Source organism: Anomaloglossus baeobatrachus, chromosome 5, assembly GCF_048569485.1.
Source record: "Anomaloglossus baeobatrachus isolate aAnoBae1 chromosome 5, aAnoBae1.hap1, whole genome shotgun sequence".
Lineage (NCBI taxonomy): Eukaryota > Metazoa > Chordata > Amphibia > Anura > Aromobatidae > Anomaloglossus > Anomaloglossus baeobatrachus.
This window is the reverse complement of record NC_134357.1, coordinates 425,545,521-425,568,443: the sequence shown is the minus strand read 5'-3', so window position 1 is coordinate 425,568,443 and position 22,923 is coordinate 425,545,521. Positions and strand designations below refer to the sequence as shown.

At 47.4% G+C, this 22,923-nt stretch overlaps 1 protein-coding gene across 1 annotated transcript in view; it reads right to left on the bottom strand.

The window, feature by feature from the left end:
• Positions 1-19,973, bottom strand: part of OCSTAMP (osteoclast stimulatory transmembrane protein) — a 103,846-nt gene extending 83,873 nt beyond the window's left edge. Inside the window, exon 1 of the mRNA XM_075351775.1 lies at positions 19,333-19,973. Within this exon, the coding sequence (XP_075207890.1) occupies positions 19,333-19,973 (641 nt within the window). The remainder of the gene's footprint in view (positions 1-19,332) is intronic.
• Between the last annotated feature and the right edge of the window lie 2,950 nt (positions 19,974-22,923).

The following is a 22,923-nucleotide window of genomic DNA, read 5'->3' as shown; positions in this document are numbered from 1 at the left end:
AGCAACGTTGCTGTGACCGCCGAACAATCCCTCCTTCAAGGGGGAGAGCATTCGGTGCCACAGCGACGTCACTGCGACATCACTAAGCGGCCGTCCAATAGAAGCAGAAGGGCGTAGATGAGTGGGACGTAACATCCCAACCACCTACTTCCTTCCTCATTGCCGGCGGCCGCAGGTAAGGAGATGTTCCTCGTTCCTGTGGTGTCACACATAGCGATCTGTGCTGCCGCAGGAACGAGGAACAACCTCGTTACTGCACATACAACGATATTTGGTGTTTGAACAACCTCTCCAAAACCAACGATTTTTACCACTTTTGTGATCGTTGAAGGTCGCTCGTACGTGTCACACGCTGCGATGTCGCTAACGACATCGGATGTGCGTCACAAACACTGTGACCCCGATGATAAATCGTTAGCGATGTCGCTGCGTGTAAAGTACCCTTAAGAAACTCATGTTTGGATTTTGTGCTGCTAGCATGCGGAGTTGACTTTGTACTAGCCTAGAGTCCAAACCTTCTATGAATCTGTTGGTGATTATGTTTTTTGCAGCAGCAGGATCTATAGCGTCTATTTGCTGTAAAGCCCTGTAGGCAGACTGAAGGGCTAGTGCGTAGTCCCTAAGAAAAATTTGAGACGAATCTCGGTGGGTGATTGGCGTTCAAATTCTTTTCTCAGGCGGGTGAGGATCTGTTCTACATTGGTGTTCTCGGTAGATGGCCAGGAACGGACCTCCTCAACAGCTGGTCCATCAAGCTGTCCCAGGAGAAGGTGTGCCTGCTGATGGGGAGAAAGTGAGAAAAGCTCAAGAGTATACATCATCTTTTCTTTGAAACCAGCAAGTGTATGAGGATCTCCTCTGTAGCTTGGGAGACTAGAGGTTCCAATGAAGAATGGCATGCCGGTAGCCATTACAGGGGCTGGAACTGGGTTGGCGGCATTAGCCCGTTCCATTGGAGCACTAGCTGATAATGATGATTATACAGAGTTAACAGACTCGGCCTGGTCATTATGAAGAGGTTCAGACATTTTGGTTATGATGCAAGTACTCTCTCTTTAAGAAGAATGACGACACTGTAGCTTTAAGGGATGCACTATTATGCACCAACACAGTCTCTGAGATGAAAGGCTCCCCCTCTTAAATATAGCACTGCTGTGAATGAGGATTTGCACTTAGTTGACTAACTTGGAAGGCAGGAGAGTAGAAGCGCTGGTGCAGGTGCTGTTAACCCCAGCATATAACAGGAAACAGTCTTTGGCAGTGTTCACTGGCAAGATAAAGGTTAATGAGCAATGCTGAGACTGGTAGTGCAGAACGAGAAGATAGGCACAGAGGAATGATCCTGTTCGTGACGCCAAATTCGACCTTTGTAAGGGCCCAGGGACAGAGGACCTCAAATGTTTTATATGTCACAGTTGCTGTTCTGGCACGAGGTTGAAGGGGTGGTCTACAAGGCCCTGATGTTTCCTGCTATCCACCCCCACACAGTATCCACAGCTGATGGACAGTCACAGACACGGTCTTGGGGATAACAGTTGCTTTAATATAGCAGGAACAAAGTAAATCAATACGGAATATACTGTAGGTTTCACAGTCTTTTGTGGGTAGGCCACGGCAAATACAGCTTGGTGTTGAATGCTGAAGTGCAATTAGGGTTCTGGAGCTTTAAGAGCATCATTTGTTTCAGATTTAATACTGGTATGCTTTTAGAAGCAGGTTCAGAGTCTCTTGAGCTTAGAGGGTAGATATGATAAGATTGTACAGACCTGGAGTCCTGGGGTTAATTTCACTGCTAGTTCAGACACATGCAGTACTTGTAAGCAAATGTAAAAAGCTGCCCAGCACACTACGGGGAGCGGACGGCTGGTTGCGGGGACAATGGCATGCAAGCCACTAATATTGCAGTGGGGCGGGAGACCCTCAAACTTCCCCAATCTGCATGCAATGGGATCTGGTATATACTCAGTATGCCCTACTGTTTGAGGAGATGCACAATGTATATCTGACCAGTGAGGATTCAGGAGAGGAAGTCTTCAGTATATTGGCTGTAAAAGTCAGGAAATGATGAAATTCTAGGCCTCGGGCCTAGTAGGAGTCTTGTGGTGAAGAGAAACTTCACATAATGTCTGCCCTCAGAGGAGACTCAGCCAGAACCAGAACATTCCAGTTCTTTCCAGACAGAGGCTGGAGAATAGCTCCACCTATTGAGCCATGTGACCAAGAACTGGCCAATAGAATAACACCCAATGCACACTTCAGATTCTTACAGTTTTCACCAGTAGACAGTGCTAGAACGCAACAAATGAAAAATGTTTTACATATAACATATAGCATAATATTACATATAAGTGAATGTACTTAAAGAAACAGACACAATCTGGACCGGGCCACTACAGAAGCATTATGGTTACCGCCCAGTATGAGGCACGGAAGCATTATAGTTACCGCCCAGTATGAGGCACAGAAGCATTATGGCACTGATGAAGAAGCAGATTATTAAATAGATGAGAGCTGGCATGAGATATTAGCTCTGAAGTGGTGATTTCCTCCATAGGTAAATGTTAATAATCACACAGCTGAACTCTGATTCACATGACTAGCTCATTTGGTTACAACCCTCCCTCATATCATCTCTTACAATTAAGTACTATGCGGGTATTCCCATTGTAGGATTTGTAGCACCCCTGAGACCATCAGGGTGCTACAAGGTTCTGCATCCCCACAAGGATGCAGGGCCTACCCTTTTAGGGACCCAGGATCCCAGTGCTGGTACCAACAAAAACCCAGGTAATCCCAGTTTTCCCTGACATTCCCCCATACAATGGTAACCAGCTAGGGTGGGACCAATGGATGGCCGCCTAGAGGTGGAGCCAATCCAGTCCACTACTTGACCAGGTGGGAGGGGTAGACTGTGGAGAGTAGTCAGTTGAGAGTTGACTGTAGAAGTGGGAAGGTGGAAGCAAAGTGACATCCTGACTCGGGTTGATGGTGACCTGGTATCCAGGAGAAGTGGTTGCCGGTGGAGTACGGTAGAGTACTCCCGGAACTACGCACCGACGGGGTACATGACCCTAGGAAAGGAAAGAGCTTCAAGCCGACCTGTTAACACCTGCACAGCAAGGGGACCATCAAGGACCTTGCTGACCCTAAAGAATCCGAAGACTCAGTAGCAAAGGGAGAACCGGGGACAGGACCAGAGACTCCAACCCCACAGGGTTCTCGCTACCGTCAGGCAGACAGAAGTGGACAAACTAAAGAACGGGGACCCCCAGTTGTTCTATACCACGGGGACCCACTTACCAAAGACAGGTGCAGGGGAAAAAGGTACCAGAGAACCAGACTGGCACTGGGACGAAGGGGACCTGGAGGCGAAACCAGCCAGCCTCGGGCAACCAGACATCTACTAACAGTGAGTAAACCAGTTGCACTGAACATCTGTGTGGACTCCCTTCTTCCTATGCCCACTGCACCATACACCCTTTTGGGCAAAACCCTACTTGCGGAGGGTCTACCATTCTAGCTGCCAACATCACCAGCCCCAGTTGAGACATTCTGCAGCGCCGACTCCCTATACTTAGCTGCAGCACCGCAAGTGGCGTCACAAGTGAACATTATTTTATTCTCCCCTGTAAATATCCCCATTACAAAAAGGGCCCAGGGTACGGGACCGGGTAACGGCCACTACTGTGACATTCCCAATAGAGACTCTGCTCGGAACCGAGTACCCCATATCCCTGGGTGCTACAGGCTTCACCAAGAGAGACTTTGTTCTCCACCCTGGCTTGTTACAAAAATGAAGAGAAAACTCTGTTCTCAATTCGTTGTGGACTCTTAACACAGGGAGCCTCTGTTCTCCTCTCACTCCTCCCAGGAATCATAATGCTGCAGCCGCGTCTGTTGCCAGCTTCTCAGCATATCACTGGAACCCCTGGACCAGCACTCTACTGCCTAAAATAAGCTCTTTCAAGCGGGGGACAGGTCAACTCACAGATGTATGGCCTTCTCACTAATGGCTTATACTACTCTCCTTTGTGAGGGTGCCCGGGATGGCAGTCGCAGGAGTGGCACAGTTCTCGGCACCTTACAGAAGAGTTGTACATGGACTTTTGTGATGCAGGTCATACCTTTTTGCAGGCCACGCATTGCTGTTGCTGCTAGCAAAGAAGGACAATCCGCAGTGAAGATAGTAACAGAAGCCAACAATTCTTAAACAGCAGTCTTTTACTGAACAACTTGAACAGTTCTTCCAACTAAACAATATACCTGAGATGGTTTCCAGAGTTTCGGGCACCCTAGGGTACACTTTCCTTACCAATCTTCTCCACTTTTACTCTCTCTGATATTCCAGCCCTTCCTCCGTCAACCAGCATAGCATCACAGTATCGTACGCAAAAGTAATTCTAGTCCACCTGCAGTTTTGCATCATGCCAGTATAAAGTGCCAGGAGGGGCAGTCATGGGCGAAGGTTGTAGTCCTCAACCCACCCCAGGAGAGTTCAGACATGGTAGTAGAGTGGTGTATGGAGTGGGTGTGTGGGTGATACCCTGTTTTTCCAAAAATAAGACCTCCCCCAAAAATAAGCCCTAGCAGGGATTTTCAGCATTTTCGGAGCAATGCTTAAATATAAGCCCTCCCCTGAAAATAAGCCCTTGTTGCGGTTCAATAATGAAGTGTCCATGCAGCTAAAAAAATTAAAGATACTGCAGGACACTTCATTATAGACAGCGGGTACCCCGCAATCACAATCACCAGATGCCGAGTGGGAGACCCTGCAGTGATCTCATGGGACACCCCTAGACTATCAGGTCGTCACAGGGTACTGCACAAACTCCCTTTCTTATGGTGTTGCCTCCAACATAAAATCAAATCCTAGATACACACTGCACCACACTCACCAGGCACACCAGTGGACGGCTTGAATGGAATAGAGTCGCCCACCTGGGGGGTCAGGGAGGGAAGGTGAGTAGTGTAGTCAGTTTGTCTGTGAGTGTAGAGTTGGGAAGTAGCCCTCGAGCTGTGAGGAGCTCAGAGGAGGTTGGGAGTGGTGGCTCCCAAGAGAAGCTGTTTAGGTTGCAGACGGTGGTCTGGGCCTAGAGGAGTCGGACCCCCGGTCACAGGGGATTGTGGCTAGGTGCCTGGACCTGTCAAGGAGGAGGGTCAGCAGCCTGGCACTGTCACCGGTCCGGGACCGAAGGCACAGCGGGGTACACGGACCCTAGGTCGAGGAGAAGCTTCAGGCAACCCGGAAATTCACCTGAGAACAGAGCCTTCATGATCTGTTCCCACCCGCTCCAGAATCGGGGCACTAGCGCAACGAGGGGGATAGAGTCTTCCAACAAAACCGTCCAGAAAATCACAAGCGTGAGCCCTGAGAACAGGCTCGCACACTTAGCCACAGTGGGGAACGGGGTCCGGCAAGTTTCAGACTACTGGGTCACAACGTTGAAGTTAAACTTGGTGCCAGGAGGCAGGTCACGGATCACCAGGCAACACTATAGGGGATGGGACCCGGACGTGCTCCCCTCAAGCAGCAGCGATACCCCGAGAATTGGTTTACCCGGTTGTCAGCATCTGCTTATTGACTGAGTGAGTACCTGAGTGACCCGTGCATCCCACGGTATTCCACCGAGTCCCGGGGCCTTCCCCTACCCGTGGAGGGCGACGACACCCTAGCTCCCCATTCCATCACCCCGGGTGCTCCCAACGGCAGCGGCGGTACTCCCAATTACCGTACACCACGGGTGACATCACGAACTCTCTCTCCCCTGTAAATAACCCTCTTCATTCGAGTGTGGCCCCTAGCCCCCGGGTCTGGAGACCCTCAAACCACGAATAATCACCCCCGGATCCAAGTGGTTCGGACCGCTGCAGGGGCAGCACACTCACACACACACACACACACACACATCTGATCTCACACACACACACACGCATCCGATCTCACACACAAACATCAGATCGCACACATAATCAGATCGCATACACAAACATTGGATCACACATATATTCACCACATCCAGCGACACCGATTTCTTCTTGCCGGCAGAATCCTGAGAGGCTGTGCAGTGGAGCGCAATGACCTGCCGCAATGCTAGCTTACGGGACCTGCGGACACACATGACTTCCTCCCATCATTCCCTGCGTCCGGAAGCATTCTGTAATGCTGGATGTGATGAATGTGTGTGTGTATGTGTGTATGTGTGTGTGTGTGTGTGCCTGCGACCTGCGATCTGCTGGGGAAGCAGGGGAAGATGGCGTGCAGCACCCACCATCACAGGGAGGACCTGGGAGCCACGCAGACGTCCAGGTCTGGTAAGTACGAGTCTCCTGGGCAGTGGAGGGGTCTGCTTTTTTGGGGGGTAAACCTACCCCCCCAAGCATGTTTCTCCAAGAATAAGACCTCCTCCAAAAATAAGCCCTAGTGCTTGGGGGGGGGGGGGGGGGGGGGGCAAAAAAAGTATAAGAGAATGCCTTATTATTGGAAAAACACGGTACCTGCCTGCATCTGCATGTCTGGAGTCTCAACCGGCTTATCAGGATCCCATTCATCACAAAGGTCATCACACGCGGCACTTTCAGTAACAATTCCAGCACTGGTTAAAACCGTAACAACTTTACTGCAACATCTTTCAAGATACAGCTTCCATTTCTTTAAGGCAGTTTTTATACCCAGATTTTCCACAGGCATTTCCTTCTCAACAGTACCTCACTTTTCAGCTAAGGCCACTAAGGAGCGATTTATCCTTTTCTTCCTGACCCATCCATTTAGCACAATGGCTGGTATGACTGCTCTGCTCTTTAGCAATGAGAGGACTCCTTTTGGCTGTTCTCCCGCTATACTAGTGACCCCACAGGCCATCTGTCTGTACCAGAAAGGGACACTCTCCTCTGTTGGAATTACGCTCATTAGCTGAGGGGGCACACGCTCTCCTTCAGTCTCCTTTACTCCTTCCTTCTGTCTTCTCTCTATGCCTGAATCCTCCACACCACCTGACTCCACTCTGCTACATCTGACCCTGAAGATCCTTTCTCTCTTCTTGTCACTGCTCCCTATCTGACATGTCCATGAAGGGGACAGGGGAAAGTCGAGGGGCTACGTGGGAAGGACAATGTCCATAAACAGGATGGAGTCCACAAGGCAACAAGGGGCAGGGTCCCCTGAGAGCTGTAGGGCAAGTCTTGGGCCAAGGGTGTAGTCCGCCTCCAACCCCAAGGGCTCGCGGTCATCCCCACATCCAGCAAGGGGAGCGCAATAAGAAGAAAATAAAAATCAAGAACAGAGTTCTGGCCATTCCAGCCACATCTGCCTTGTACCAGGAAGCTTCTTTCCCTATATCACTTCTGTGCTGGGGACTATCCTCCCCCTTTTAACCCATGCCATCCTGTCATTCCCTCTACATTCCCCTACACTGAGGGACCAAGGTCCCAGTGACACCTGGTGGTGACCGGCCAACTTTCACAGGGAAAACACATTACATTACTGTCAAATTTCACTAAAATACATCAATTTATCATGACATCTTCACTTATACTATAACATTCTTCAGTGGTGGCAGGGCACTGGACACCCTTTTACACCAGTAACAAGGACTAACAACGCTTTCAGATCTGCCGCCCAGGACTACATACTTATGTCATAAGAGGAAAAGGGGGGGAGCGATCAAAGCCCAAATATACAAAGGACAAATAGATTCAGCAAAATTGATTTTTATTGAGAATAAATAGTAGGTGTACAAGTGCTTATTGGGACAACTCTGCATGCATCTATGTTAGACAATTAACGGAACCGTATCATAGAACAATATATATAGACATAAGTGTATATATGTGGGTTCAATTACCATATATGAGCCAAAAAAGGGATATAATGAGCCAAAAAATGGATCTAATGGGGCACCCCTTGATGAAGAAACCGAAACATGTGTCGGGTGTCACACGCTACTAACGGTAACCGCTCCAATGGGTCCATATATGTTATGTTTGCCATGTATTTACTTAGTGATTAGTGTTTTACCATAATGGGTTAAACATGGATCTACTTGTATTAAAATTAGCGATAAATATCCTGTAAAAGCACTAGCATCATAGCTATAGTATTTCTTGGTGCACCAAGTGCGACCCCTAGTGGTCTTTATTTGTATCTACTGCATTTTACATTGTCTTAGGCTGCTTTCACACATCGGTTTTTGCAGTGCGGCTCAAAAACCTATGCAACAGATGTGGCGAAAAAAACTGATCCGTTGCATAAGATTTTCCATGCTGCCCGTCCGTTTTTTGATGGATGCGTCTTGGTACTGAGCATGCGCAGTGTAAAAAAATGCATCCGGCGGACGGATGCGTTTTTTGACGCAGGATGCCGCATCCGGCGTCCATAGGCTTGCATTGTATATCGCGCCGGATCCGGCGAGATGCAGTTTTTTTTGCCGCACAAAAAAAACGTGCCAGACAACGTTCCATCTGGCCGCCGCATGGGCTAAATATGCCGCATCCGGCAAAAAACGGACGCAATGCAAGGCCATGCGGCACAATACAGCGCTAATGCAAGTCTATGCAGAAAAAACCGCAACCGCCGGCAAAAAAAACGGTTGCGTTTTTTCTGCAAAGCGCCGTATTGTGCCGCTCAGCAAAAAACGGATGTGTGAAAGCAGCCTTAGATCCATTGAGTATATCCCTTTTCTGGCTCATATATGGTAATTGAACCCACATATATACACTTATGTCTATATATATTTTTCTATGATACGGTTCCGTTAATTGTCTAACATAGATGCATGCAGAGTTGTCCCAATAAGCACTTGTACACCCAGGGCTGTATTTTTCCTTCGTGCTGCCCTAGGCACTTTAAGTGGTCGCGCCCCTTAGTGACAACGTAAAACTGAGTTTTCGCACACGACATCTGTTTAAGGCAGATCTACTCTGTAAAACACTTTAAAAAGTATCAATGAGAAATGAAGGGCACTAACCCCCCCTAATGAGGATCACCAAAGGCACATCAAAACATAGCATGAGTATAAAATATTCCCACCACACCGTCCCCACTTATATACTGTGACACTGCCCTAATTAACTAAAACACCACACTGCCCTCACTTATAAACTACTGTATGCCCACCACACCTTCCTCGATTATGAAATATGATCTGTACATTGTGGGGAGGGAGCAGCAAGATGTGAGGACAATGTCCCATGCATGCTGCCCCCTCCTCACAACGTCCCATGCATGCTGCCCCCTCCTCACAATGTCCCATGCATGCTGCCCCCTCCTCACAATGTCCCATGCATGCTTCCCCCTCCTCATAATGTCCCATGCATGCTGCCCCCTCCTCACAATGTCCCATGCATGCTGCCCCCTCCTCAGAATGTCCCATGCATGCTGCCCCCTCCTCAGTGTCTCATGCATGCTGCCCCCTCCTCACAATGTCCCATGCATGCTGCTCCCTCCTCACAGTGTCCCATGCATGCTGCCCCCTCCTCACAATGTCCCATGCATGCTGCCCCCTCCTCACAATATCCCATGCATGCTGCCCCCTCCTCACAGTGTCCCATGCATGCTGCCCCCTCCTCACAATGTCCCATGCATACTGCCTCCTCCTCACAATGTCCCATGCATGCTGCCCCCTCCTCACAATGTCCCATGCATGCTGCCCCCTCCTCACAATGTCCCATGCATGCTGCCCCCTCCTCACAATGTCCCATGCATGCTGCCCCCTCCTCACAATGTCCCATACATGCTGCCCCCTCCTCACAATGTCCAATGCATGCTGCCCCCTCCTCACAATGTCCCATGCATGCTGCCCCCTCCTCACAATGTCCCATGCATGCTGCCCCCTCCTCACAATGTCCCATGCATGCTGCCCCTCTCCATGAGCTTTTAATGCTGCCTTCCTCTTTTCCATAATGACACCTCCATGTTGCCCTACTCATGCTAAGACCACCACACTAATGTTTATGCTGAGACACCCCCACACACACATACACACACTACTTTACTCTTGATATTGACTCCCCTACATTGCTCCACTCCATACTGATCCCACACACGCTACCCCTTCTCCATAATGAGCTCCCAATGCTGCCCCCCTCTTATTCTGAGTCCTTACACTCCCCCACCCAATCGATTTTGTCATTGCACTATCCCTCAACCCTTGTCCTCTGTCTCTAGCATTAGCCCCTCTCTCCCCCAGCATCAGCCTCTCTCCCCCAGTATCAGCCTCTATCTTCTCTAGTATCAGCCTCTATCTTCCCTCAGCATCAGCCTCTATCTTCCCTCAGCATCAGCCTCTCTCCCCCAGCCTCCCCAAGCATCAGCCACTATCTTCCCTCAGCATCAGCCTCTCTCCCCCAGTCTCAGCCTCTGACTCCCCCCAGCCTCAGCCTGCCCCAGTCTCCGCCTCAGCCTCCCCCCAACCTCAGCCTCCCTCCAGCCTCCCCCAATCTCAGCCTCAGCCTCCTTCCAGCCTCCCTCCAGTCTCAGCCTCCCTCCAGCCTCCCCCCAGTCTCAGCCTCCCTTCAGCCTCCCCCCAGTCTCAGCCTCCCTCCAGCCTCCCCCCAGTCTCAGCCTCCCTCCAGCCTCCCCCCAGTCTCAGCCTCCCTCCAAACTTCCCCCAGTCTCAGCCTCCCCCCAGTCTCAGCCTCCCTCCAGCCTCCCCCCAGTCTCCGCCTCTGCCTCCCTCCAGCCTCCCCCAGTCTCAGCCTCTGCTTCCCTCCAGCCTCCCCCCAGTCTCAGCCTCTGCCTCCCTCCAGCCTCCCCCCAGTCTCAGCCTCTGCCTCCCTCTAGCCTCCCCCCAGTCTAAGCCTCTGCCTTCCTCTAGCCTCCCCCCAGTCTCAGCCTCTGCCTCCCTCTAGCCTCCCCCCAGTCTCAGCCTCTGCCTCCCTCTAGCCTCCCCCCGTCTCAGCCTCAGCCTCCCCCGAGTATCAGCCTCTGCCTCCCTCCAGCCTCCCCCCAGTATCAGCCTCTGCCTCCCTCCAGCCTCCCCCCAGTATCAGCCTCTGCCCCCCTCCAGCCTCCCCCCAGTATCAGCCTTTGCCTCCCTCCAGCCTCCCCCCAGTATCAGCCTCTGCCTCCCTCCAGCCTCCCCCCAGTATCAGCCTCTGCCTCCCTCCAGCCTCCCCCCAGTATCAGCCTCTGCCTCCCTCCAGCCTCCCCCGAGTATCAGCCTCTGTCTCCCCCCAGTATCAGCCTCTACCTCCCTCCAGCCTCCCCCCAGTCTCAGCCTCTGCCTCCCTCTAGCCTCCCCCCAGTTTAAAGCCTCTGCATCCCTCTAGCCTCCCCCCAGTTTAAGCCTCTGCCTCCCTCTAGCCTCCCCCCAGTCTCAGCCTCTGCCTCCCCCCAGTCTCAGCCTCTGCCTCCCCCCAGTCTCAGCCTCTGCCTCCCTCCAGCCTCCCCCCAGTATCAGCCTCTACCTCCCTCCCCCCAGTATCAGCCTCTGCCTCCCTCCCCCCAGTATCAGCCTCTGCCTCCCTCCCCCCAGTATAAGCCTCTGCCTCTCTCCCCCTAGTATCAGCCTCTGCCTCCCTCCAGCCTCCCCCCAGTATCAACCTCTGCCTCCCTCCAGCCTCTCCCCAGTATCAGCCTCTGCCTCCCTCCAGCCTCCCCCGAGTATCAGCCTCTGCCTCCCTCCAGCCTCCCCCCAGTATCAGCCTCTGCCTCCCCCCCGCATGTGCAGATCTCCGGTCTGCATTAGAGACACCCCCACGCTCCTTATGAATCTTCAGCTCTGCGAGCACTTACCTGATCCAGTGCCCGCCGCCATCTTCCTGGCTCACGTGAGTATCCTCTTCTGACACCGGCTTCCATCGTGTCGTCCTCCGCGGCGTCCTGCTGTGAACTCTGCATGTGACGTCCACACAGCAGTGGACGCAGCACAGAGGAAGGAGCTGATTGGCGTGCGCCTGTGACCCCGGAAGTGCAGGCGCCGGCAGTTCCGAGGTCAATCAGCTCCCTGTGCTCGGCGGCCGCAGTTTGTTTGTATTCGCGTCTTAATTGACGTGGACACAAATAAATGGAGGTGCGCCTCTCCCCCCCTTCCCCCCTCCGAAAAAAAAGAAAAAAAATTTAAAAAAAAAGAATTTTTTTTTTTTTGCTGCCTGAAGGTGCCGCCCCCCGCAACCTGCCGCCCCAGGCACCGGACCACGGGTGCCTAATGGTAAATACGGCCCTGTGTACACCTACTATTTATTCTCAATAAAAATCAATTTTGATGAATCTATTTGTCTTTTGTATATTTTTGTATATTTGGGCTTTTTTGATCGCTCCCCCTCTTTTCCTCTTCTTACGTGTTTATGCGATTAGCCCTTTTATATAGTCCTTGATCTTATTAATCGATCTAACAATGATCACTATTTAGTGATATATTGTTTATTATGTATATAAGGTCACTGTTTAAACTTCTTTTCGATACTTATGTCATGTCTGTTCATATTTCAGTCCATTCCCATAGAGCTATAAGCTTCACTAGACCTTATGCTAAGCATCCTTTCAGGTACAGTTACTAGAGGAGTCAGTCAGTTTTTGGCCAGGGAAAGATTTTGATGCTGACCTTCTGTGTATTCTTCCGGTTTCTCAAATCTCGCTGTCTCACTAGGGTTTCAGTTGTTGTAGTTGCCACAAAGCACCCTCTTAATGCGGTCTTGGCATACTATATGACTTGCACTTCCGTATTAGTCACGAGTCAAGCCCTATCTGCCTTCTAATTGAAACCAGTCTCTTACCCTAAGAGCTAGTGTCGCGGGCGGGGAAGGACGCCGCTGCGCTGCGCTCGCTAACGCTCGGGTCCGGCGCTGCTGCGATGGCTGCTCGGTGGCTCGAGCGGTGGGCCAGATCCGGGGACTCGAGCGGCGCTCCTTGCCTGTGAGTGAAAGGGGGTAGTTTGGTTTGGGGATTTGGTCCGTGACGCCACCCATGGGTTGTGGTGAGGTTGGGCACCACCGCTGCTGGTGACGGGGATCCCGGGAGCGATGGCAGGGAGCAGCTGGGATGTTGTTTTCCCCCTCCGTGGGTAGGGGTTGGTGGTCCCGGGGCCCGGTGAGGAGACAGGGAGGCAGGGTTGGATGGGTGCAGGGTCGCCTGGACTGCGCAGCGCGGTGCCGGACGGCACGGTAGTACTCACTCAGCCACAAAGGTACGCAAAGTCTCTGGTAAACCAAACGGCTGGATGGACGGGTCCCGCAGCCGGCTGCTGTGGCTTCTCCTGGACGGTTAGTGGTGGCTGCCTTTCCCTGCACCTTTGTGTATGTTCGGTCCCGATGGCTTCCCACCGGTAACCCGCTCCCCAGCGTATATATGTGCCGGAGGAGCCCTTTTGCCCGCAGGCTCTGGCCCTTGGAACTCTAGCTGTGGCGGTAGCTGTATTTCCTCTTGCTGGTCGGACGGTTGCCTTCAATCGGGTCTTGGCTGTTAGGACACCCCTGGGGTTCCGGTCACTGACGGATTTGACCTCTAATGGCGACTCCAAGCCTGGTCGGGGTCCGTAGGCCCTGCCTGTGTGTGCTGGGTTCATTTCGGTCCCCGGTTCGGTACCGGCAGGCCACCGCCCGTCCCCGGTCCTACGGTTCCGCGTTGATCTGCCTCTCCTGCAGACGGCCACCACCGTCTGCCGACCTTGCTCTTGGTGCCCGGGTCACACACCCGGACACGGTCAGTCTGCTCCTCCACTACTTCCTCACTCCTTACTCCTTCACTTCGCTAACTGATCTGAACTCTGCACTGACTTCCTTCTCCCGCCTCCAGGACTGTGAACTCCTCAGTGGGTGGGGCCAACCGCCTGGCTCCACCCCACCTGGTGTGGACATCAGCCCCTGGAGGGAGGCAACAAGGATTTTGTATCTGGCTGATGTGCCTGTCTCAGGGTGGGGGTGTATATTGTAGTACCTGTGACGACCTGGCTAGTCCAGGGCGCCACACTAGCTCTTCCCCTTGTGGACTAAACCCACAGTTAACTCTTGTTTGCCCTACAGTCAGTAAACAGGCAAGCTTCCTTATTAACATCCTACATAAGTTATCATGCATGCCTATACTGTATATCACTAGATATGAGAACATCCCATAATGGTACTAATGCTCATGTACTCCAGATTTGAAGCGTCAGTGCACTCAGCAGAAGAGCATGAAGAGGGCTGACATGATACAGGCCTAACCACATGATTTATTGGTGCAGAGAGCAACCTATAGCAAAGGGGGTTAAAAGTAAAAGATAGTGACCCAAATACATATTTGAGTTTTAAAGAGTCACTTTCCTTTTTTGTCTTGTGGTATTAGCTGCTTTTTTTGTGTCAGATTGTTAAAAATGTCAAAGTCAAAAACGTTCTTTTTTCTGCCTTGAACTGTTTTGTGAAATGGGACAAAAATGCAACAAAATACCAGCATACTCAAAAATACACAGGAGTAAACTAGAGCCAAATTTTGCTACTTTTCAAAAAGTTGAATTACCTAACAAGAGGAGCCAACATGAACCCCCCAAAACTGGAGTCAGACAGGCAAAGAGACAGCCCTAGAAAGAGACAGACAGGCAAAGACAGACCTGGAAAGAGACAGACGGGGAAAGAGACAGCCCTAGAAAGAGACAGCCCTGGAAAGAGACAGACAGGCAAAGAGACAGACGGGAAAAGAGACAGATGGGCAAAGACAGACCTGGAAAGAGACAGATGGGGAAAGAGACAGCCCTAGAAAGAGACAGCCCTGGAAAGAGACAGACAGGCAAAGAGACAGACGGGCAAAGAGACAGATGGGCAAAGACAGACCTGGAAAGAGACAGCCCTAGAAAGAGACAGCCCTGGAAAGAGACAGACGGGCAAAGAGACAGACGAGCAAAAAGACAGATCTGGAAAGAGACTGACCTGGAAAGAGACAGCCCTGGAAAGAGACAGACCAGGAAAGTGACAGACCAGGAAAGAGACAGACCTGGAAAGAGACAAAGACAGACAGGGAAAGAGACAGACGGGGAAAGAGACAGACCTTTAAAGAGACAGACCTGGAATGGACAGACCTGGAAAGAGACAGACAAAGACAGATGGGGAAAGAGACAGACGGGAAAAGAGACAGACGGGCAAAGAGACAGACGGGCAAAGAGACGTAAGGGCAAAGAGACAGACATACAAAGAGACAGACGGACAAAGAGACAGACGGACAAAGAGACAGACGGACAAAGAGACAGACGAACAAAGAGACAGACGGGCAAAGAGACAGACGAACAAAGAGACAGACGGGCAAAGAGACAGACGGGCAAAGAGACAGACGGGCAAAGAGACAGACGGGGAAGGAGACAGACGGGGAAAGAGACAGACAAAGACAGACGGGGAAAGAGAGACAGGGAAAGAGAGAGACAGACAGACACACATATAGAGAGAGACAGACAGACACAGAGATGGAGACAGACTGATACAAATACAGATAGAGAGATAGAAACAGACAGACAGAGACATAGACACAGACAGACATAGAAAGACAGACAGAGAGACAGACAGACAGACAGATAGCGACACACAGACAGAGACTGGGAGAGAGACAGTTACTATCCCGGGCAACGCCCGGGTACTACAGCTAGTAATTCATAAAGTGCAAAAAGGTATCCAAAAATAAACTATGAATAGAGGCAATTAATAAGTAAATAAATATATAAAAAATATGATAAAAAAATATATGATCTGATACTAGTTGTTATATCAATATTGCACCACTAGATGGCAACCAACTCTCATCACAGGGAAATGTAAAGTGCAATGGCTCTAATTACTAAGATCATGCGTCTGTGCACCAATATAAAAATAATAATGAGACTGGTTATAATAAGATCCCTGGATAAGGGTACATAGATATTGCCTCTAAAACATACGGTGGTGATATAGGTCCCTCCACCCCGACGCGCGTTTCGCACTGCTTCTTCGAGAGGCGTGTCAGGGTGGAGGAGTCACAAGTATTAATAAAAGATGTGGACCAATCAGTGTGGTGTTCAATAATGATGTGCTGCTGCTGGAATCATGTGGCGCTTGGTTATCAAATGGGTTCAGTCTCCATATTGAAAAGAAACTTACTGCATGAAGCGTTGGAACGCAGCATGCTTGTCATTTAACCGGAAGTTGCCACACATCACTGTATGTCAGTATGCACGCTGACTAAATCTGAGGCACACCCATGCTGCGCAAGCGCTCTACTGGCGTTTTTATTATGTACTGCTATATATTATAAAAAGGATGTTATGTATATATGTAAGATGGTGAAAGATGTGTCAAAGGAATATATGTGGAGTGCTGTTATAAGTGAATATACAAATCAAATGAATATTAAATGTGTGGAAGTGTGTATTGCAAATAAGACATTATGTAAATATATAAGATAAATATTGAAGAATGTATGGGGAGAACAGTTATAAATGATTATGCTAATCAAATAAATAGTTATGATAGTCTCGATTTCCTTTGGTAAGTCATAAGTGGAATTGGTACAGTATAGGGGAGAAATGTTTCTTTTGAATTGGTTCACTTGCTTTATTCCAAGCCAATAGGGACAGTTAGTTTGAATGATCATAAAAAGGGTTGTCCGGTCTTCTGATAGAAGTCAGCAATCACTCAATGTGACTGCAGACTGCTCAATCCTGACAGTGTAAAGTTTATAGCTTGTCACGATTCACCAGTATTGCCAATGAGAGCAGACAGACCAGTGAACGCAAGTATGTGGTTTGCATACTTATGGCTATATTCTGACAAACTGTGCCTGACTTCTCTAAATATAATTTATAGCCTCAAAGAACCATTAGGGACGAGGTCAGGTAGAATCCTTGCACGTCCGGGATTTATAATATCAATGATAGTGATAACAAAATCATCGGCCGTATTTGAGAATTACATAACCAGCCGTACACCCAGCGGTGTACGGCTGGAGAGGAGGTTGTCTTTTGCACCTTCAAATACGATGGATGTTTTTACAATCACTAAAGATGTACATCTCTTTGCCCGGAGGCTAATCTTGAAACGTTTTTTCCACCGCTCTCCTCCAGGAGGACATGTTTTTACAGAAAAGGAACAGGAAGCATTATCCGTCCTAACATCCTTAGCTGAGGAAGGTGAAGTGTGGGAGGAGACTGAGGATTAAATTGCATCCCTCGATTGAACTCTGGTCTGAGGTCTGGATGAACCTTCCAGGAACTCGGTGGTCACCTAAATGGAGAATGGAGGAATAAACATCTGTATTCACAACTAACATCTGGGGACAAAATTGGATTGCTACCGCTATGAAGAAACTTTTGAATTTATTATAACGTGGACTCTAATATTGGACTGAGAATTCTCTTGGGGGATTCGGGTTGTAATTTGTATGAAAAATCCTCCATAGGGAATTGAAGATGTTGTGAAATTTCCGTGTTTCTTGTCCCCCCCCTTTTCCTTCAGCTGTCCCTTCCCCCTTCTGCCTCCCCTCCCCCTCTTTCCCATTTCCTCTCCATCCTCCCCCATCCATCATCCCCCCTCCCCTTTCCCTTTCCCCTCCCCTTCCCCATTATAGGTAGTTGAACACGGTCTGGGATACCCTTTATGCATTTGTATGCCGTTGGTTAATTGTAAGGATAAAAATTAAACAAGGGAGCGCATGTGAAGGTTCTGGGAGATAGCGGTGAGGAGGAGAAAAGGAATCTGCTCACCTGATGTGGTTGTGCAGCCCTCGCACAACTACGGTATAAGGCAGGAGTGTGGAGTCAGTGATCTTCTGACCTGTTAGCCCACGATGTCCATCCAGGGAAGCAATTTCCTGAGGAGCTGGTCACATGACAGATCACTGGGCGTCTCTGGTAATCTGACCTCCGTATCAAGCAGCTCTTGCCGTGAACCCACAGGGGGGAAGATCAACAGTAAAGTATAGAAGCACGGTCTGATAGAGCGCTAAGGAGGCCACAGTATTAGATTGATTTTTTTTTAGAATTTATTGTTTTCTATCAGCCACAACGCGTTTCGATATACACAATATCTTCATCAGGTGGATATAAAACGGAATGTGGAGAATACTATTTAAAGGGACAGGTGCGATTCCATTGGTCAGCACCAAATTAAATGAAATGTTAACCCTTAATGTATCACAACCAGCCCTTCAACAATAATATAAAAGCTAATAAAAGATGTTTAAAAAGGATTTTTCAAAAAGACTCTTTGCCATAAAAACATTATTTAAAAACACATGTGATAATATAATCATATAAATCATATATTAACTCCTAAAACTTAATACATAAAATCATGAGAACTTTTCAAAAAAATGATCTGAGTATGCCTGCACTACTAACATGTAATAATATTGTTATAATGTATGTCAGTGTGGGTAGATCAAGAATTTAAATTTATAAATTAGGGAATGGATATTCTTATTTTTAAAATTGCGTTAAATGTCTATTTAATCTCAACCACTGGGTGCATATGCCAGCACAATAGGTGTTGTGAATCGCTTTTCCAGCACAATAGGTGCTGTGAACTGCTTTTCCAGCACAATAGGTGCTGTGAACTGCTTTTCCAGAACTGACAGAAATAGCTATTGAATCTCAAAACTGGGTGCATATCCAGCACAATAGGTGCTGTGAATCATTTTTCCAGAATCCGAGCAGTGGAATCATACATGTGCCAGCACAATGAAGGTTCCGATTGCATTATTAAATGTCTATTGAATCTCAACCACTGGGTGCATATGCCAGCACAATAGGTGATGTGAATCACTTTTCCAGCACAATAGGTGCTGTGAACCGCTTTTCCAGATCTGACAAAAATGTCTATTAAATCTCAACCACTGGGTGCATATGCCAGCACAATTGGTGCTGTGAATATTTTTTTTTTTCCAGCACAATAGGTGCTGTGAATCACTTTTACAGAATCCAAACACTAGAATCATGCATATGCCAGCACAATAAAGGTTCCGATTCAATTGTAAAATGCTTATTGAGTCTCAACCCCTGGGTGCATATGCCAGCACAATGGGTGCTGTGAATTATTTTTCCAGCACAATAGGTGCTGTGAATCCCTTTTTTTTTTTTTTTTTTCCTCCTCCCCCAAACCCGAGCAACAGAATTCATTAAATCAATTCATTATTTGGCTACATTCTCAATAGTCATATTAAGACCCTCAGGGTGTAAGGTACCCAATCTGAATATCCAGTAACTCTCTCTTTTAATAAGTCTCTCGAACCGATCGGATCCGGAGTTATCTATGTGATCAATAATTAATAATCTCAATTGTTTGGGATCCTTCTGATGTGCAATTTGAAAATGTCGAGATAGACTGTGTTGTTGGAAGCCATTTTTGATATTGGACCTATGTTTTTTCAACCTGGTGTGCATAGTTTGTACTGTACGGCCCACATACTGTAGACCGCACGTGCACTCAAGCAGGTAAATAACATAGGTGCTCTGACAGTTTAGGTGAAATTGAATGGGGAAAAGAGCATTTGTGGTCCGGGATGTAAAGCAAGTGATTTTATCACCAATAACCTCACAGCATTTACACCTAGAGGTGTTGCAGCGATAGTTTCCGTTGTTACTGGAAACAATGGTGGTTTTAGGAGAATCTTTAAGATTAGGATTACTTGGCGCTACTAGATTCTTCAAGTTTATATTCCTCCGGTAGATGATGGAGGGCTTAGGGGGGATCTGATCTCGAAGTAGCGGGTCACCCTGTAATATAAACCAGTATTTCTCTAGAAGTTTGTGAATTTGGATCCTGGATTTGCAAAAAGTAGTTACTAAACTCCATTTTCGTGGATTCAATTTATCTTCACTCTTTGTAATACTATGCTGTTTCTCTTGGATCTTTCGGATACAAAGGTCCTGAGTGAGTTGCTTAGTCTTACTAAAGGCATCCTCCAGAAGTTTAGATGGATAGCCTTTTTGTCTGAACCTTTTTCTCAGGAGACTGACACTGACACACCTTGTGTGTGGGAACAATTCCCTCAGGAGCTGCAGTGGAGGTTTCTTTTGGAGAACAATCCTTTTACAACCCTGGAGCATTAAGGAACTTTGTGATTACCTAAATAGCTGTTAATCCTTCAAAAGAACTAATTGTTTTATGGTGTTTTTTCACGGACAGCCAGAGTGCAAAATATCAGTCTTCACTGGACTTTAAGTTTAACATATTGTTAACAGGACTCTTATGATTATTGACAACTAATCTCAGTGCACAGGCCTGAGACCTGAGGTTTGTTTTCTAAAGGAATCCTTTACATCATTGACACACTGAAGTTAACCCTTGCTAGAAATGGATTTTATTAGGATTAACCGGTTAACCCTTAGAGAGCACCTAATAACAGATGCACTGGGTCAAAAAAACTCTAATAATCATTCCCAACTTACCCCAGAATTATTAGATGATACAAATAGGAAGATCATGCTTAAATTATTTTCAACCCTGGAAACCAAGATTAAATCAGAAATTACCAATCACCTTGACACCATGTTCCTAGAAAGGTATTTACTTGATAAATTGGTCCCGAAGGGCCTGCAGTTATCCCAAAAATCCCCTTATCCGCAAGATCTTGCATTTACAAAAATGTGGGATGAATATTCCCTGGAATGTTCATTTGGATTCATGCGATATTTAATTAAGAAAAGACAATCCTTAGCTGGCCTAGCAATAACTGAGGCTGATAACCTCAGTCTAAAATTGGAAACGTACGCACAAACCTTTGAAAATAAAGAACATAATTTGAGCCTTAAACTCAAACTGGAAAAATTTGAACAGGATTTAGTAAAAAGAAAAGCAGCTAAACACATGCGTGACTCAAGAGATAATATCTTACCCACTGAACCTATGGATACTAATGCCCCAAACACCAGCAACACAAATCTAAGTTCTACCCAAACAAGTGAGGGGAATGGGAATTCTTCCCAAATTGTAATAGCATCTGATGTAAACCATTCATTAAACTCCTTGAAGGATGCAAAATCCAAGGAGATTTATATGAAACACAGGAATAAATTAAATATAAAACCAAAACAAAGTAAAGATAATACTCATACAGGAAACATTGTTAAAGAAAGATTGTTCCGGTATAGAGACCTCTATATTTGATATTCCAAATTCATGTTTAGAAATACAACACAATTATTTTCCATCTGACAATGGTTTAACCAAATTGAATCCACAATTTTTAACAAATAAAACAGACATCCCCTCCACTACTGATGATATGCTCAACTGGTCTCTACTTACCACACACAGTGTAGAGGATCCACAGGGACCCACTGACCCTATTAGCCCTGCCCCTCCTGCACCCACTTTGGAGCCTACTGGCCAAATATCCATAACCAATAATCATTTCATAAATCCCCCAATCTGTACTGAGACAACTCCAAGTAGTTCCAGTGAGTCCCTCCCAGCAGCTCAAATAACTAGTAATTTATCCAAAAGTAATGAACAAACTCCAGTGAATACTACTAACACTGTAAATAAAGATGGAAATATAAAAATCACTCATTTTTTTCAAGTGGCCCCCGGCCGACACCCAAAAAGAAAAAGGGAACAAGAGGCTGTAGAGGCAGTGGGAAAACGACAAAACCAATTAGATCTCAAAGGATTACCACAGGAAAAGAGACCCTAACTCAAACAACTAAAAATAGTGGGATTTTCAATCTCTCAAGGTATGATCTCTCCACCAATGAGATTGCATTACTCAGCCGCGGTCTCTCTTTCTGCCCAAATTCTGATGTAAAACCCTTCCCACTTTATCTTGATCTAAATGAATTTTTCCGAAAACTTACCATACAGAGGCACTTCATCATCCAAGAAAGGAATAACCAGGGCAATCCCACCCCTGGTAATTCCAATATCAATTCTTCCAATCACACTAAAGATGTTTTTTTACATGTTCCGGTCAGGACTGGAACTAATAATTTTTACCCAATACACCATAAAGGTCCTCATCTAGAAACCTTCCAACAACTAATTCTGAAAGATGTTCGGACCCTGACACCAAATAAAATAAAAAAAGATAATTTAAGTAGGGAAGAACGGAACGCCATAACATCTTTACAAAACAACAAAGAGCTGATCATAAAAAACGCGGACAAAGGGGGGGAGTAGTCCTCATGGACAGAACATGGTATATTCAGGAAGGGAACCGGTTATTAAATGACCAGCTTTACTATGAAAAATTAGAATCAGATCCCTCCATCACGGTATTCTTAGATTACAAAAAGATGATTAAATCCGCTCAAGAGAAAAACATTCTAGACAAAAGAGAGATGAAATTTCTCGACATTGTAAGGTACAAAACCCCCTATTTTTATTTTCTCCCAAAAATTCAAAAACACCCCACAAATTCCCCTGGTCGCCCCATTATATCTGGCAGAGAATCCATAACATGCAACCTTTCCCATTATGTTGATCTGTTTTTGCAAAAATATGTTTTAGAATTACCCTCCTATTTAAAAGATTCCTCTCAAGTCATCAATGAGTTAAAAAATCTGGCACCCTTTAAAAATTGTCTAATTATCACGATGGATGTATCATCACTGTATAGCAATATCGAACACAGTTTAGGCATTGCCGCTGTCAAACAACACCTTGATAATGATCCCTTGATGCAGGTTGAGCAGAAAACTTTTCTTTTAACGGCAATTGATTTCATTTTATCTAATAATATTTCACCTTTGAGACCAATATCTACAGGCAGAAGAGGGGCTGTGCGATGGGGACGAGATTCGCCCCTAGTTACGCTAATCTGTTCATGGGGGTGTTTGAATCGTCCCACATTGCACAGTCCCCTCTGACAGAGGGTCATTTGGTTTACTACCGGCGCTTCATAGATGACCTGCTCCTCATTTGGAGGGGATCTCTATTACAAGCCAATCACTTCATTTCTCAAGGCAATGTCAATTCCTGGGGTCTCACCTTTACCGCTGCGGTTTCTTCCAGTGCCCTCCAGTTCTTGGACCTGATGGTGAGGTTAGATGAAAATGG